This window comes from Delphinus delphis, chromosome 20, assembly GCF_949987515.2.
Source record: "Delphinus delphis chromosome 20, mDelDel1.2, whole genome shotgun sequence".
Classification (NCBI taxonomy): domain Eukaryota; kingdom Metazoa; phylum Chordata; class Mammalia; order Artiodactyla; family Delphinidae; genus Delphinus; species Delphinus delphis.
Window position 1 is genome coordinate 40,766,085 of NC_082702.1, and position 15,613 is coordinate 40,781,697.

Here is a 15,613-nt window from a genome sequence, read left to right on the forward strand (position 1 = left end):
TCTGATATTTGAAAAATGGATTGAAGAGGCAAAACTAGAGGCTACCAAAATCATCCCAGTGGAAGATGACAAGGCTGGACAAGGAAAGAAATAGTGGGATGGCAAGATGTGGAGAGAGCCAAGTGTTCTTTAGAATACGGTGAACTTACTGGGTGGGGGAGGAGCTGCCCAGGACACATCCCAACACAACCAGTCACCAAAGAAAGGGCAATTCTGAGACGTACTTGGAAAGTTTGGAGCCTAAGTGCCTGTCAGTAGCAGCCTTGCTCCAGCTCTGCTCCAAGCCTTTACACTGTGCACAAACAGCTGAACAGGAAACATACCTGTATCAGAGCAAATATATCGGACAAACCCAGATTCAAATCCCCTCTTCACCATGTGCCCAAGGGCACATCACTTGGCCTGTCAGAGTCTGCTTCCTCAGCTATTGCCATGAATCCAGAGAGCCCTCAGGGCAGCCACTGAAAGGAGTGGACAACCCCACTGTCTTCTAGTTCATGCACTGGAGGCTCTTCTAGTATTGGAATCTGGTAAAGGAAAGTAGGCCATCCTTGAAGGCCTGGATCTTGGGACATCTAAAAACAAATGCCTGTTTACATGGGACTGCCAAGGAGAAAGGTGAGCATTTGCTTCCTTCTTGGTAATGGGTCAGGCAATGCTAGGAACACTAACAGACACAGGTTGCCACGGTCTCCTGGGAGGGACGCAACAAGGGCTCTCACTCCCCAAGCTGGTGACAGGCACAGACAGAGCTTAGTTCCCCACACTTCACATCTCCACTAGGGCTTTCTTTTCAAGTAGCAGGATGTATCTGAGAAGCTTGGGGGAACAGTTATTTACCCCATAAAATGACTGAAAGTAAGGTAAACCCATCTGATTTACTCCTCTCTTCTAATATGGTAGCAAAATAGAAAATAGCATTTGTCAGAGAGGTGAAACAGCCAGTAAGTGTAGAGGGACAACAGACAAGCTCTCATGGCAGAGAGGCCATGAGTCGGCCTCTACCTTCTCAGTCTCTACTCTTCACCGCAAAAACCACAACATGGGCTAGAAGAGTGACTCCGCCTCTCTGTCAGGCTCCAGAGAGAAGAGGGCTGGGTCAGGATCTCCCAGAGAGCAGGAGAGAAGAGCAGCAGCAGCAGCAGTGGCCCTCGGCTGACCACACAGCCAGGTCCACCCTGAGGCAGCAGGTCCAAACCAGGGCCCTGGAAAATGACCAGCCTTGAGAATGGACTGGTCGTTTCTGGGGTCCGTGCTGCCCTCCATCCGCCTCTGCTGACTCTCCCACAAAAGCAACAGTCCGCTGAAACCACTGCAGTCATGCAGAGAGTTGCGAGCCCGTTCCAGTCAGCTTAGATTCTTCCTTTTTCTCTTTAGTTTTCCAGATCTTCTACAATTAACATAAATTACTTTGATAATCATAGAAAAATCATTTTCAAGAGCCAGCTGATGGCTGCATACTGAAGAGGTTGCTGGCTCTCACCCATCAGACTCTCCCTGGATTGTCCCAGGGCAACATTTCAATGCCAGAGAGACGCAATGAGGGACCTGGTCTTCATGGTCAGCTCCTCAGTATACTCACTTCCCTGAGCCTTGACAGGAGGGCTGAATCTGCATCAGAAGAGCACACCTTCAGAAACAGCAAGAAATGGTCAAAATCCATGCTCAGTAGAGGAGGTGGGGCTCCTGGTGCATCCCAAGCATAACCCAGAGGAGACCCTCAGGAGACCCCGCTGAAGTGACACAGCCTCAGCACAGCTCTAACTGACTGGAGAGTCTTCCATGACCCAGGCAGGCCTGGGGGTAGACAGAGGACAGGACCTTAGAAAGCAGGCCTCTGGACTCTCACACCCTTCGAAGATGTACAGCAAGGCCTGGAGGGAGGAGACCACCCCTTTGCTGTAATCCCCCACCTGGTCCTCAGAGATAGCTTGGAGCGCTCCACGCAAGGACCCTCTTTGGCAACAAGTCTGACATTCCCTTCCTGCCTCCTGAAGAGAAGCCCCTGAAGAGTTTTAAAGTGACAGGGACACTTTGCGGCAGGGCTCCAGAGACAACATCCCAGACTCTGAAGCCTGGTCTCAGACACTGCAGCCTAACTCAGGACTGTGGGTCTTTGATTTCACCCCACATCTCAGGTTCCCTATCAGAAGAAGAGAGACTGGACTAAACGGGCTCCTAAGCACCTTCCCAGCTCTGGCCTAGAGACTTCGGTTCTTGGCAGAATAATATCTGGGTACTGTTGCAAATGTGTTGTACCCAGTTCCAAGACCAAGATGGGGCAGACCCTGGAAAAGCAATCAAAAAGCCATCAAGAAGACATAAAAAGAAAAGGAAATTATAGATCAGTATACCTTCTGAAGAGAGATGCACAAATCCTCAACAAAACTATAGCAAACCAAATTCAACATCATTAAAAGGATTAATATCACGACCAAGTGAGATTTATGCCAGGAAATCAAGGGCAATTTAACATAAGAAAATCAATCAAGGCACTTCCCTGGTGGCTCAGTGGTTAAGAATCCGCCTGGGGCTTCCCTGGTGGCGCAGTGGTTGAGAGTCCGCCTGCCGATGCAGGGGACACAGGTTCGTGCCCCGGTCTGGGAAGATCCCACATGCCGCGGAGCAGCTGGGCCCGTGAGCCATGGCCGCTGAGCCTGCGCGTCCGGAGCCTGTGCTCCGCGGCGGGAGAGGCCACATTGGTGAGAGGCCCACGTACTGCAAAAAAAAAAAAAAAAAAGAATCCGCCTGCCAAGGCAGGGGACGTGGGTTCGAGCCCTGGTCCAAGAAGATCCCACGTGCTGCGGAACAACTTAAGCCCATGCGCCACAACTACTGAGCCTGTGCTCTAGGGGCCGCAAGCCACAACTATTGAAGCCCGCGTGCCCTAGAGCCCACGCATCGCAACTACTGAGCCCATGCGTCACAACTACTGAAGCCAGTGTGCTCTAGGGCCCGCGTGCCACAACTACTGAGGCCACATGCTACAACTACTGAAGCCTGCGTGCCTAGAGCCCGTGCTACGCGACAAGAGAAGCCACTGTAATGAGAAGCCCACGTACGGCAACGAAGAGTAGCCCCCGCTCACCGCAACTAGAGAAAGCCCACACACAGCAATGAAGACCCAATGCAGCCAAAGGAAAAAAATAAAATCAATCAATATAATAAACCACATTAACAGAAAGAAGGAAAAAGAAAACCACACGATCATCTCAATTGACAGAAAAAGCTTTTGAAAAATCCAGCATCCCTTCATGATAAAAACACTCAGAAAACTAGGAACAAAAGGGAACTTCCTCAACATGATAAAGGGCATTTACGAAAAACTCACAGCCAACATACCCAATGGTGAAAGACTGAAAGCTTTTACCCTAAGATGAGGAACAATACAAGGATGTCCACCTTTCACCACTGCTATTCAACACTGTACTGGAAGTTCTACTCAGACCGATTAGACAAGAAAAAGAAATAAAAAGCATAAAAATTGGAGAGGAATAAGTAAAACTATCTCTATTTGCAGATGACATGATCCTATATCTAGATAATCCTATATATAGAAAGTCCCAAACAATACACAGAAAGCTTACTAGACCTAATAAATAGCAAAGTCGCAGGATGCAAAATCAACACACAAGAAGCAGTTTCAATATACTAACACTGAACAATCGAAGGAGAAAATTAAGAAAACAATTCCATTTACAACAGCATCAAAACAAACAAAGAAACAAACAAGAAAAACCCTTAGGAATAAATTTAACCAAGAAGATAAAAGGTTTGTATACAAAAAATTATAAAACATTGCTAAAAGAAATTAAAGAAGACAAAAATAAATGGAAAGACATCCCATGTTCATGGACTGGAAAGCTTAATATTATTAAGATGGAGAGTATTGTTAATATACTCTAAATTGATTTACAGATTCAACACAATCCCTACAAAAATTCCAACAGTGTTTTTTGTAGAAATGGAAAAGTCAGTCCTCAAAATCCATATGGACTTGCAAGGGATCCCAAGTAGCTAAAACAATCTTGAAGAAAGAACAAAGTTAAAGGATTCATACTTCCCAATTTCAAAACTTACTATAAAACTACAGTAATCAAAACAGTGTGGTACTGGCATAGGTAGACATATAGACTATTAGAATAGAAGTAAAAGTCCAGAAATAAATTTATACAGCTGAATTACTTTCAACAAGGATGCTAAGTCCATTCAATGGGGAAAGAATAGTCTCTTCAACAATTGGTGCTGGGACAACTGGATTTCTACTTCATACCTTATATAAAAATTAACTCAAAACGGATCAATGATCATAATACAAGAGCTAAAACCATAAAACTCTTAGAAGATAACATAGGGGAAAAGATTCATGACCTTGGTTTAGGCCATGGATTCCTAGATATGATACCAAAAGCATGAGCACCAAAAGAAAAAAATAGATGAACTGGACTTCATCAAAATTAAAACTTTTATGCATCAAAGGTCATTATCAAGAAAGTGAAAAGAGGGAATTCCCTGGTGGTACAGTGGTTAGGACTCCACACTCCCACCGCAGGGGGCACGGGTTTGATCCCTGGTCAGGGAACTGAGAATCCACAAGCTGCCCAGCGAGGCAAAAAAAAAAAAAAAAAAAAAGTGAAAAGACAACCTAGAGAATGGGAGAACATATTTCCAATTCATATATCCTATAAGGATCTACTATTCAAAATATATATAGAATTCCTACAAGTCAACAAAAAAAAGACAAACAACTCAATTATAAAATAGCCAAAGGACTTGAATAGACATTTGTATCGCCAAAGAAGATATAAAAATGGCCAATAAATACATGAAAAGATGCTCAACGTTACTAGTCATTAGGAACTGCAAACCAAAACCAAAATGAGATACTAATTCACACCTAGGATGAGGAAGGGAGGGAGGAAGAAAAAAGGAAATAAGTTGTTGGTGAGGATGTAGAGAAATTAGAAACGTCACACATTGCTGGTGGGGATATAAAATTGTACAGCTGCTTTGGAAAATCGTTTGGTGATTCCTCAAAAAGTTAAACATGGAACAATCAAGCAATTCTTTTTTTTTTTTGGTCATACCACGGGGCTTCTGGATCCTAGTTCCCTGAACAGGGATCTAACCCGGGCCCCCTGCAGTGGAAGCATAGAGTCCCAACCACTGGACCGCCATGGAATGCTAATCAAGCAATTTTTAAGTGTACACTCAAAAGAACTGAAAAGATGGTCACCTTCCCTGGCAGCGCAGTGGTTAAGAATCTGCCTGCCAGTGCAGGGGACACGGGTTCAATCCCTGGTCCAGGAAGATCCCACGTGCCACAGAGCAACTAAGCCCACGTGCCACAACTACTGAAGCCCTCGCACCTAGAGCCCGTGCTCCGCAGCAAGAGAAGCCACCGCAATTAGAAGCCTGCGCACCGCAACGAAGAGTAGCCCCCGCTCACCACAACTAGAGAAAGCCCGCACACAGCAACAGAGATCCAACGCAGCCAAAAATAAATAAATTTATTTTTCATAAATGGCTAAAATGGTACGTTTTATATTTATTTTACCATACATACACGCACACACACACACACACACACACACACACAGTGTCACCAAAAACACTCCTATGGCCCTGCAGGCCAGCATTAGCCTCATCTGGCTTTTCCGGACAAGACAAGTAGGGCTTGGCAGAGCTCAGTGGAAAGCATCGGAGTATCCTGACCTCAGGTCAGGGCCAGAAGAAAGAAGTCCCTCACCATAAGCACACAGCAGATGACAAGAGTGAAGAACACAGAACTAACTCTTTTTACTTTTCATCCATTTCTCCTTAGAGAGAAGGTGGATTTTATGGACTGGCAAGCCCATAGACACTTTTAACAAATGTTGCCAATGATTATGGGACCTGAACTTTTTTTTTTTTGGCTGTGCCACAAGGCTTGCGGGATCTTAGTTCCCCAACCAGGGATCCAACTAGGGCCCTGGCAGTGAAAGTGCCAAGTCCTAACCACTGGACCACCAGGGAATTGCCTGAACATTTTTAATTTAAGTTCCATCAATTGAATGTCTCCAGGCCCACAGAGCTCTGGTAGGAAGTGACAAAGAGGAGAGAAGAGACAAGCTCCTCAGCCTCAGGGCTGAGATGGCTCTCGGGGGCTGCAGGAAGGTAAGCTCTGCCGTCAAGCCTCTCAGGTCAAACGGCCAGTCACCACTGCCCCGTCCCCTGCCTCAGACCCCCCAAGGAGCTACTGGAATCTCATCGGACAGTTTCCTCTTAACATCTAACACGTAAGCCGCAGCTCGCAAGGCTGGCAATCTTGTCTCTGTCAGAACCTGCCCCAGATAAGAAATCAACAGCCTCCACAACAGAGGGGATCTCTGAGGTCGTGGTTACAAAACGGTCCCTGCGAGACATTTCAGGAGAAACACCAACTGACATTTAGGTCTGAAACGAGGGCTAATATTTGATGCTAGGGATTTTACTTCCTGGTCTGACGGGCCTGCTTAAAGCCACAGTCCTTCATGACACCAGCTACTGTGTACAAGCTGCTCCTCTAGCAGCCGCACCCCAACCCTGCCCCTCTACCAGGAAGCCACCCAGTCACGCACTGAGCCCAATTCTGTGCAGGCCCCCCCACTGAGAGGAAGGGTATTAGATGAACGGACCCAACCCGGTACCATCCAAGAAAGAGCAAGCCTGAAGGCAAAGGGACCATGAGACAGGATATGCTTCCAGAGAGGAAGGTGGTTCTGAATGTGTCTGGAGACACTCATGCATACACTACCACCAGCACCATCAAAACACCCAGAGAGTCCACAAGATAGGAAGGGGAGGAACAGCCCCCATGGGTGGCCCTAGGCAGGTTATTCACAACCCTGCATTCTGGCTCCTTCCCTAAAGAATCTCCTGGGAAACTCAGGTACCAAGCCTTGAAAATTTCCAGAGCTTACCACATTCCAAAACCAAAGACACTGCCCTTAACTAGAGGGTATAACCAACTGGCACCCCACCTGAATGTGAGAGGGTTCCCACCAGACCCCACATCCCGTAAGCTTTGTACCCTAACCTCTCTGGCCCTGTGTAATTATAAAGCTGGAGCAGAGCTCAGTGTGGACACAGCAAATGCTCTTAGGTACTCAGATATTACCCTTAATTAGTTACAGGTGTTCTCTAGTTACAGGTGTTCATCCAGAAACTGGCCTTGAGTTTGCTGGTTTGTAACTTAGCATCTTTCATTATTCTCAGCACGGGGTCTTATTCAAGTAACCTACCATTACATGGAAACTAAGTCCTAATGATTTTGAAAGCATCAAATTCCATGTAATAAACCCCTTCCAACTTAAAATATCTGGAATCGTTTCTGTTTTCTGCACTAGTCTCAAATGATATAACATACATAATGGCAATAACCTGGATTTGTTTAAACCTGCATCTCTCTGTCCCTTCTGCTATCTATTGATATTTTTAAAATGTACACCATGTCAGGTGTTACAAGAGCGAATGTATTCCTTTACAGTTTAAAAGAAAATTATAGGTAAAATAAAAATACATTTTGGTTAAAAAAAAAAAGGCAAGGCTGGGCTTCCCTGGTGGCGCAGTGGTTGAGAATCTGCCTGCCATTGCAGGGGACACGGGTTCGAGCCCTGGTCTGGGAAGATCCCACATGCCATGGAGCGGCTGGGCCCGTGAGCCATGGCTGCTGAGCCTGCGCATCCGGAGCCTGTGCTCTGCAACAAGAGAGGCCACGATAGTGAGAGGCCCGCGCACCGCAATGAAGAGTGGCCCCCGCTCGCAGCAACTAGAGAAAGCCCTCGCACAGAAACGAAGACCCAACACAGCTAAAAATAAAAAAATAAATTTATTAAAAAAAAAAAAGGCAAGGCAAATGTAACTACCAATAAACTCCTCGCACAACAGTTGATATTAAAAGAGAGCATTCTATAAAATAGCCCATGCCAATTTCAGACACATGGTTTTGTAGACCAGGTTATAACCAGTTCTGCTCAGCAAACCATCCCCTCTACTTCTTTCCTCTTGGTTCAGCTCTGCCTCGGCAATGTCCTCTAGAAGAGACAAGCGGAACCCTTGGACCATCTGGGCACAACTGCCCTTCTCCTCTCTCCACCTCTTCTCATCTTAAATTGTCTCTGCCCTGAGGACCAGTAAGTAGGTTTTGTCTCATGATGCAACTCTGACCAAAAGATAGCAGCTGCCTGGTGCATTGTGCAGTGGGAAAACATCTGGGGCTCTGTCTGGACAAGAACGAATGCCACTATCAATCCGTAACATTTGCCATGCAAGCTGAGTGGACAATGGGGTTATTTGAGCCTTGACACTTGTCATCCATAACCTAAACTTCCCTGAATCCCAGGCCATCTCTAAGGTCCAAGAGGTAGGAGAGGAAGAGAGTGTACAAGGAATGCTAAGACTTACCCCTCCCCTGCTTCCCTACACAGTCCAGAGCATCTTTCACTGGCCCCTTCATGGCAGGGGGCTGGGCCCTGTTCCAGCACCAAGTCCCCTTGTCTCATTTCTAGCAAGAGTCACAACCTCACAATTCAATTACAACAGAACACCAAGGATCCTAGAGCTAGAAAGACATTTTATGTGGATTTTAAACAAAATTTCTAGGGAGGCAGAGGAACATCCTTGCACATTCTGACACGGTGTTATCCACCCCTCTCCTAGTGATCAGTCCCTTCCTTCTAACCTCTGACCACCCACTCTGGGCCCTTGATTCCCTCCCAATGGTCCCAGAATAGGATGGCACACAGTGCCTGCCATGCAGAGCTGCTGAGACCAGCCTCCTGTGCTCCACTCTGATGAGCTCCCTGCTCCCCCTCTAACAGGGAATCTCCCTTACCTGGTGACTCATCTAGGGAAAAGACCAGGGAATTCCCTGGTGGTCCGGTGGTTAGGACTCTGCGCTTCCACTGCAGGGGGCCCGGGTTTGATCTCTGGTCAGGGAACTAACATTCCGCAAGCTGCACGGTGTGGCCCCCAAAAAGAAAAGAAAAGACCAAACATTCCCGAGAACAAAAAATAATGGGGGTGGGGTGGTGGAGGGGTAGATGTGAAGTGAATTTTAGGAATTTCTCTAGAGGCTGATCCTTGACCAAGGAAGTCCCCATTTATGAAGAAAGAAGCCATACTCCTCACTCTCACCTCGAAGTTGGAGCCTGGGTGGTGACATACAGTGGGCAGGGAGGTCTCAGGGAAGCCCAGATGTGCTCAGGGCAGGAACAGATCTTACCAGAAAAGAGGATGCTATGTGGACTCCAGTCCTCTCACTCTAGGCCAGAGCTGCACCTCAGTACACCCACCCAACTAGACCTGGGCTTTAACCCCCAATATAGGTAAGCAATACAACACTCCAAGCTGCTCCAGAGCCCCAATACACCACATCTCCAGAAACAGTGCAATGTGTTACTAGGGAGAGATGCAGCCCAAAGCTCAGCATCTGCTCCTGAGGCCATGAGCACTGGGGGGATGTCGGTGAGAACAGGGCATGATCACTGTTTGTACCTGCCTTGGGCAAAGACAGCACCTACTTCTCAGAGCTGGCAGGACAGGCCTTCTCCAGGTCCACAGATGAGCACCAAATTTCTCAACAGCACTGTACAATGCACAGAGACTGGAGTGGGGTTCCCAGGGTGAGAGGCCAGCCACAAGCTGTCTCTAGACTGGAGGGCCTGTGCTCAAGTAGCTCTGCAAACCAGAAACATGGCAGGTAAGATCTTAACTGGGTGAGTGGATCTCTGAGTCTCCATGAAAAATCATGGACAATGTTGTCTTTCAAATGGGACTTAACAAAACCAGAGTACCAAAGAATACCAGCCACACACAGAGGCCTTTCACCTCCGAGAAGCCACTCTGGCTACCAGTCTTCAACATCCTGCCTATGCATCCCACCATATAGGAGAAAGGCCAACCAAGAGAGAGAAGAGACAACTGCTATAGGAAAGCCATGCCCAGAGTCAAGGACCTAAAGTCATTGGCCCAGGGCTTCCATGGTGGCACAGTGGCTAAGAATCCGCCTGCCAATGAAGAGGACACGGGTTCGAGCCCTGGTCCGGGAAGATCCCACATGCTGCGGAGCAACGAAGCCCGTGTGCCACAACTACCGAGCCTGCGCTCTAGAGCTCGCGAGCCACAACTACTGAAGCCCACGCGCCTAGAGCCCGTGCTCTGCAACAAGAGACAACAAAGAGTAGCCCCTGCTCACCGCAACTAGAGAAAGTCCACACACAGCAACGAAGACCCAATGCAGCCAATGAATGAATGAATAAATAAATAAATAATTCTTAAAAATAAAATAAAAATAAAGCCACTGGCCTGCACTGGACAGGAATCTCAGCCAGAGGGGCCTGGCTGAACCAAACCAGCAGAGTTTCTTCTCCCCTATCCATTCTCAAAAGTGCAGGCAGGGGACTTCCCTGGTGGTCCAGTGGTTGAGACTCCGTGCTCCCAAAGCAGGGGGCCTGGGTTCGATCCCTGGTCAGGGAACTGGATCTCACACGCCACAACTAATCCCGCATGCCCCAACTGAGACCCCAAGCAGCCAAGTAAATAAATAAATAAATAACAAAAGTGCAGGCAGATCCAAAGTCCTCGTATATCGCTACTGCCCTCAGGATAAGCCCAAGCTCTCTGGACAAAGCACATAAGGTATTTCTGACCTGGCCCCTGCCTAACTCATGCTCTGTCTTCCACGTCTTTGATGCACTGTTCCTTTCGTCTAGAGCGTCGCTTCTCACTTTGTCCATCTGGAACCCTCCAACCTACCCTTCCAGATTCAGCATCATCACCTCTTATATGAAGCTTTCCCCAGACTCTCAGGTACAGGAGGAAGTCCAACCTCTGGGCCACCCTTGGGTACAGCACACACCATGGATGGGCTTTTCCTACACCAGCCTGTGAGGTCATGTGCACAGGCCTATCTGCCTCCTCTCTAGATAGGCCTCAGGCCTGTGCTCCTGGGGCCCAGGTCTGGGCCTGGGACAAAACAATGGGTGCCTCGCTGTCATGTGGAGAATTAATGGATGAGCACATTACTGCCTGGCCAAAGGAAGCTGGCTGCAAGTGAAAGGAAAGGCAGGCTGGCTGTGGCCAAAGGGCCACAGGGCCTGGGCCTGAGCACCAGATGCAGAGGAGAGGAGAGCGCCCGCATCCCACCCCTGCAGCTCCATCCAGTGCTCTAGCCCAGGCTTGCTGTTCTTGGGTAGAGCCACTCATCACATGTCAGGAGGCCACCACCGCCGGTGCTGCTGGGATGATGTTACAGTCTATTTTGAGGGTCACACTGGAGCATCTGTCAGCCTAGTCAGCCACACCCTCCATGTGTCATCACTAAGAGCTGGAGACACCCAAAGGTCCATGAACTCTGCCTGAGCATGTCATTTCCCCAGGGACCCTCAGTTTCAGGGCCTCCTTGGCTTCCTAACAAGATCAACCCAGATGCCCTTATCTCCTGGCACCAGTGGCAGGGCTCTGATGTCTCCTCACCCCACCAGATCTGCTCCTGGGGTTCCCAGCTCTGGTGACTCGGCAAATGCAGCTGAAGCCCATCAGTCTAAGCCTTGCTCTTAGCTCAAACATAACCCCTCCTTCTCCAGCTCTCCCTTATATTTGAGGAGTGCCCAGAAAGCCCAGCACCCAGGTGTCAAGCCAGTTACCAACCAGGCTCATTTTAGGCCCAACAGGCCTCACCTGCTGAGAAACTCCTACTCATCCCTCAAAACCATACCCAGGCTCTGCCTCCTCTTGTAGAGAGCCTTTCAGTGGACTCGCTACAGAATAGGCCAGAGGCTCTCTGAGGATAAGGCTGGCCTGTGCAGGCTTTACTGTTGTTCTCCCTGTACCTAGCATGCACCTGGCACACAGAAGGTATGAATCAGTATAACCCTTGAAATGAAACCTTTCTAATTAGACAAGCTTAGTGTGTTCTGCTACAAAAGACATCGTCAGAACAAAGGCCTTTAGGGAAAACAATGACACTGACAACTGGGTTCATAAACACCTTTTACAAAGGAAACCTGTACTCAAATCTACAGAAAAACAAGTTTACAGATTCAATGGGATGGTAAGTCAGTCAAGCCCAGTGCAGAGCACGTAAGTCAGTCTGGGCCCACTCAGCACTAAGCACCTTTCAGCTCTGTCCCCTAAGAACACTGTGATCCCCTAAGAATCCAACTGGACATTCCCTCACTCTACCCAGGGAAGGAATGCAAAAGGGAAAGGCAGCAGCAGCGTGGACACACGTGTCTGGGATCAAGTGAGGGCATCTGACAAGTTAGGCTACTCCACTGCACCCTAAGCCCCACAGCCAAGGCAGGTCACCAAACATCCCAGGGGCTCAGGGCTCACCCACAAAACAGGTACATCATCATCTGCTCCAGCCACTTTCCAGAGATGCCATGAGGACGGAACTAAATAATACAGAAAAGCTACATAACCGGTTAACACCTGGGTCATGGACCAAACACCTTCAACACTGACGGGAAACAGGAAACAAGCTGATCACTGTCTGCCCTGGAACTGCCCTTGGCCTCCTGAAAACCACACCTGGTCCATCTGGCTATATCTTAGCCACATGGGAAGGCTTTCAGGGATTACATAAAGAGGCCATAGGTGACATTCACACACCTTTCCTCTGACAGTGGCCAACTGAAGCAGGCCACCACAAGCATACATGACCTGGGACCTTTCTAAAACTGAGATTTCCAGGTCAGCTTAACAGCTATATTTACCTCATGTAAAAATGCTGGGAAAGTTGGGAAAAGATGCTCAACTTTCTTTGGATTTGCAGGCAATACCTATAGTAAGGCAATCTAACAAGATACAGGGCCTTTTCCAGCAAGATCCACTTATAACTGAAATGTTAAAAGCCAGGTGAAGGAACCCAGGTCTCCACATTTAAACTGAAATGTAGAGACCTTCTCAAAAACTGTTCTTGTCTTTTATTAGCTCGCTGTTATCTACGATTAAGGACTCTGGAGAAAGTAATCCATTTTCTTCCCTACAAGTTTAGGAAATGCCCCTCCATTTCTTTGGCAATATGAGACTGCAGCACCAACATTTCAGTCTATACTGTAACTATTTTTGCAGTGTTTGTTTTGTTTTAAGAGGCTGTTCTCATTCACACTAGTTCAAACACATTAAATACATGCGCTTTTATCAGATGGTGGAAAGGGAAAATAGAAGATTTAAAGCCCTCCAATAATATAAACTTCCTACCGGTAAATGCTCTATATGGGGATAAAAGTAAAAGATGCAATAGCTTGCCACAATCAGAATTTCAGAATCATAGAATTCTGGGATTACAGGTAGCTTAGATGCTGGCCTAGCTCCCCAGAGTACAGACAAGGAGATCAAAGCCCCATGACCTACCCACAACCACAGAGCCCTGCCCGGCACAGAGGTTACAACTTCACTGAAGAAGCAGGCAAAGCTCCAATTCCAGCAGTATTGCCCCCAGCAGAGCCCCTTGGCCAGGCATTTTGCATGTACCACAAGAGGAACAGTCCCTAGGAGAGAGGAAGTATTCTGAATGCTCAAGAACACACATCAGGGTTGGAAGGAAGGTCGCTGGTGGGGTTCACAAACTACCCACACCAGACCTAAGGTCTGATGAGGAAAACCTTTCCAAAGCAGCTAAAATTATGTTATTTCATAACTTAAACACCTGCTTTGTGACAACAGCCAGAAAAAAAGGGAGACTAGGAGAAGAAAAGGAAGAAAAATGAAAAAATCTCCCCTCTGATTTCCTGTATCTGCTTGGATCACCCTAAAATAGGGAGCCTCCCTAATGCTGACTTTAATGAGGACCTTCCTAAAGCTGATCCAACTGGTGTTCAAGTCCCTGGACTGAAAAACAAGTTTATGAGTAGCAAGCTCATCTGATTCTGACCATGTGCATGCTGTTTACCCTAAGATGACAGACCAGTGGCTGCCACAGCTTTGATGAATGCTGCAAAGACTCTACTATCCCTTTGAAGTCTACAAGGGCCTCTACCATGACTAAATGCGATAAAAAGGAATCTTGAATACAGCAAGAGTGTGAAAGGAGGGAAGTCACAAACACCACACAACAGTGGGGGAACTCCATTCTGGACGCTGATTTGTTAATGTAAACTTGTTATTTGTTTCCCTGACCTGTTGATGTATCTCATTACACTATCACTAAAGAGAAGCCCCTCCTCTATAAAATGTACCTATTTGTCATCAAAAGCTGCTGCTTAGACCAGGCCATGCCCACAGCCAGGTAACAGAGGTATCCGCTATTCAACCCTTTGCAGCCCAGACCAATGCAGCTCAGCAGCTCACACCAGTCACAGGTGTCAACCAGGAGACCTCAAACTCTGACCACAGGGAACAGTTCAGTGTTGGGGGAAAGAATGTGGTCAGGAGGGGCTTACCCATCTCTTCCTTTGCTGACAATCTTCACCTCAAAGTAATAAATGCCACAGGCAGCAGGTATGGGGTGGGTGGCACGCACTGAGGCTGCATCTTTGTGATTTTTGCCATGACCTAATAGAAGAGGGCAAGGAAGAAATTTCAGCAGAAGGAAATGCAAATGGAAGCCTCATTCTTCTCTGCTCCATGGCAACTTCACCCCTCCATGGCCAGAGGAAGCCCTTGCATAGTCCAAGGAATAATTAGAAAACAACTGAGCAAACACATAAACCTCCCACCTTTGGCTCACCTCCTCCTGAGAATAGCAGCTCTGCCTGAGACACTGCCATTCAAACCACAGGAGGGTACATGCAATGTGGGTGCATATGTGAGAGATTCCCTAGTGCTGCTGGCAGACTCTCCAAGATACAGGCAGCCCACTTGGAAGACTAGGGGAGGAAGAGGCAGCCCTGGAAGACGCCCCCACAACTTTAGCGCAGAACCCTAGGCCTTGTCTGGGATGTCTGGCAGGTGAGCAAGCTCATGGGCCTCTGGCTAATGGAGGGGATGTGACCACCCCTTTCTTCAGACACTTATGAAACTAAGCAGTGGTGAAGGGCCTAGCTCGAGTCGGAGGTACCCCAAAACAAGCAGGAAGGCCCTGAGAAGAATGTCCAGCCCAGCACTGGGTTTGGACACCTGCTGCGGTTCTCCTGACATCAGATGTCTCAGGGCAGAGCAGACTAGGCAGTCAATCCTTGGCCTGGTCAGCCCCACCACCCTAGACACCCCGCAGGAACTAAGGCCCAAGCCGGAGCACTCGAGCTGCGTAAGGGACGTGATGGAGCACGGGCTGGGCAGCACACCCACCCCGCAGACGCTCTGGCCTTCTCCCCCTGCGACCAAACAGGCCAATACCTTTGTAGTGGACGCGAAGGTTGCCCTGGGAGAGGCCGATGTAGTTGTACTTGTCCTTGGGGCTCCAGGAACGCGGCAGCGGCGTCTCGTGCTGGTTGACCGCGGGATACAGGCGCTGCAGGCGCCGGCTCAGTTCCTGCTCCCCTGGGGACGGCAGCCCGCATCCAGTGCCCCCGCCGGAGGAGTCTCCAACCTGCAGGTTCCCAGCTCCCAGCTCCGCCGTCGCCGCCGCCATCTTGGAGGGAGCTGCTATTGTGTCACTGGGGGCGGGGAAAAGCGGGACCAGATCCGCCTCTTTCAGCCAATGGCC

General features: G+C 48.3%; 1 protein-coding gene across 1 annotated transcript in view; it reads right to left on the bottom strand.

The window, feature by feature from the left end:
• The window catches only part of RANBP10 (RAN binding protein 10), a 66,413-nt gene extending 50,860 nt beyond the window's left edge, over window positions 1-15,553 (bottom strand). Inside the window, exons 1-2 of the mRNA XM_060000806.1 lie at window positions 15,304-15,553; window positions 14,409-14,520 (exon numbers count right to left, since the gene is read on the bottom strand). Of these exons, the coding sequence (XP_059856789.1) occupies window positions 14,409-14,520; window positions 15,304-15,538 (347 nt within the window). The 5' untranslated portion in view covers window positions 15,539-15,553. The remainder of the gene's footprint in view (window positions 1-14,408; window positions 14,521-15,303) is intronic.
• Window positions 15,554-15,613: the final 60 nt, after the last annotated feature.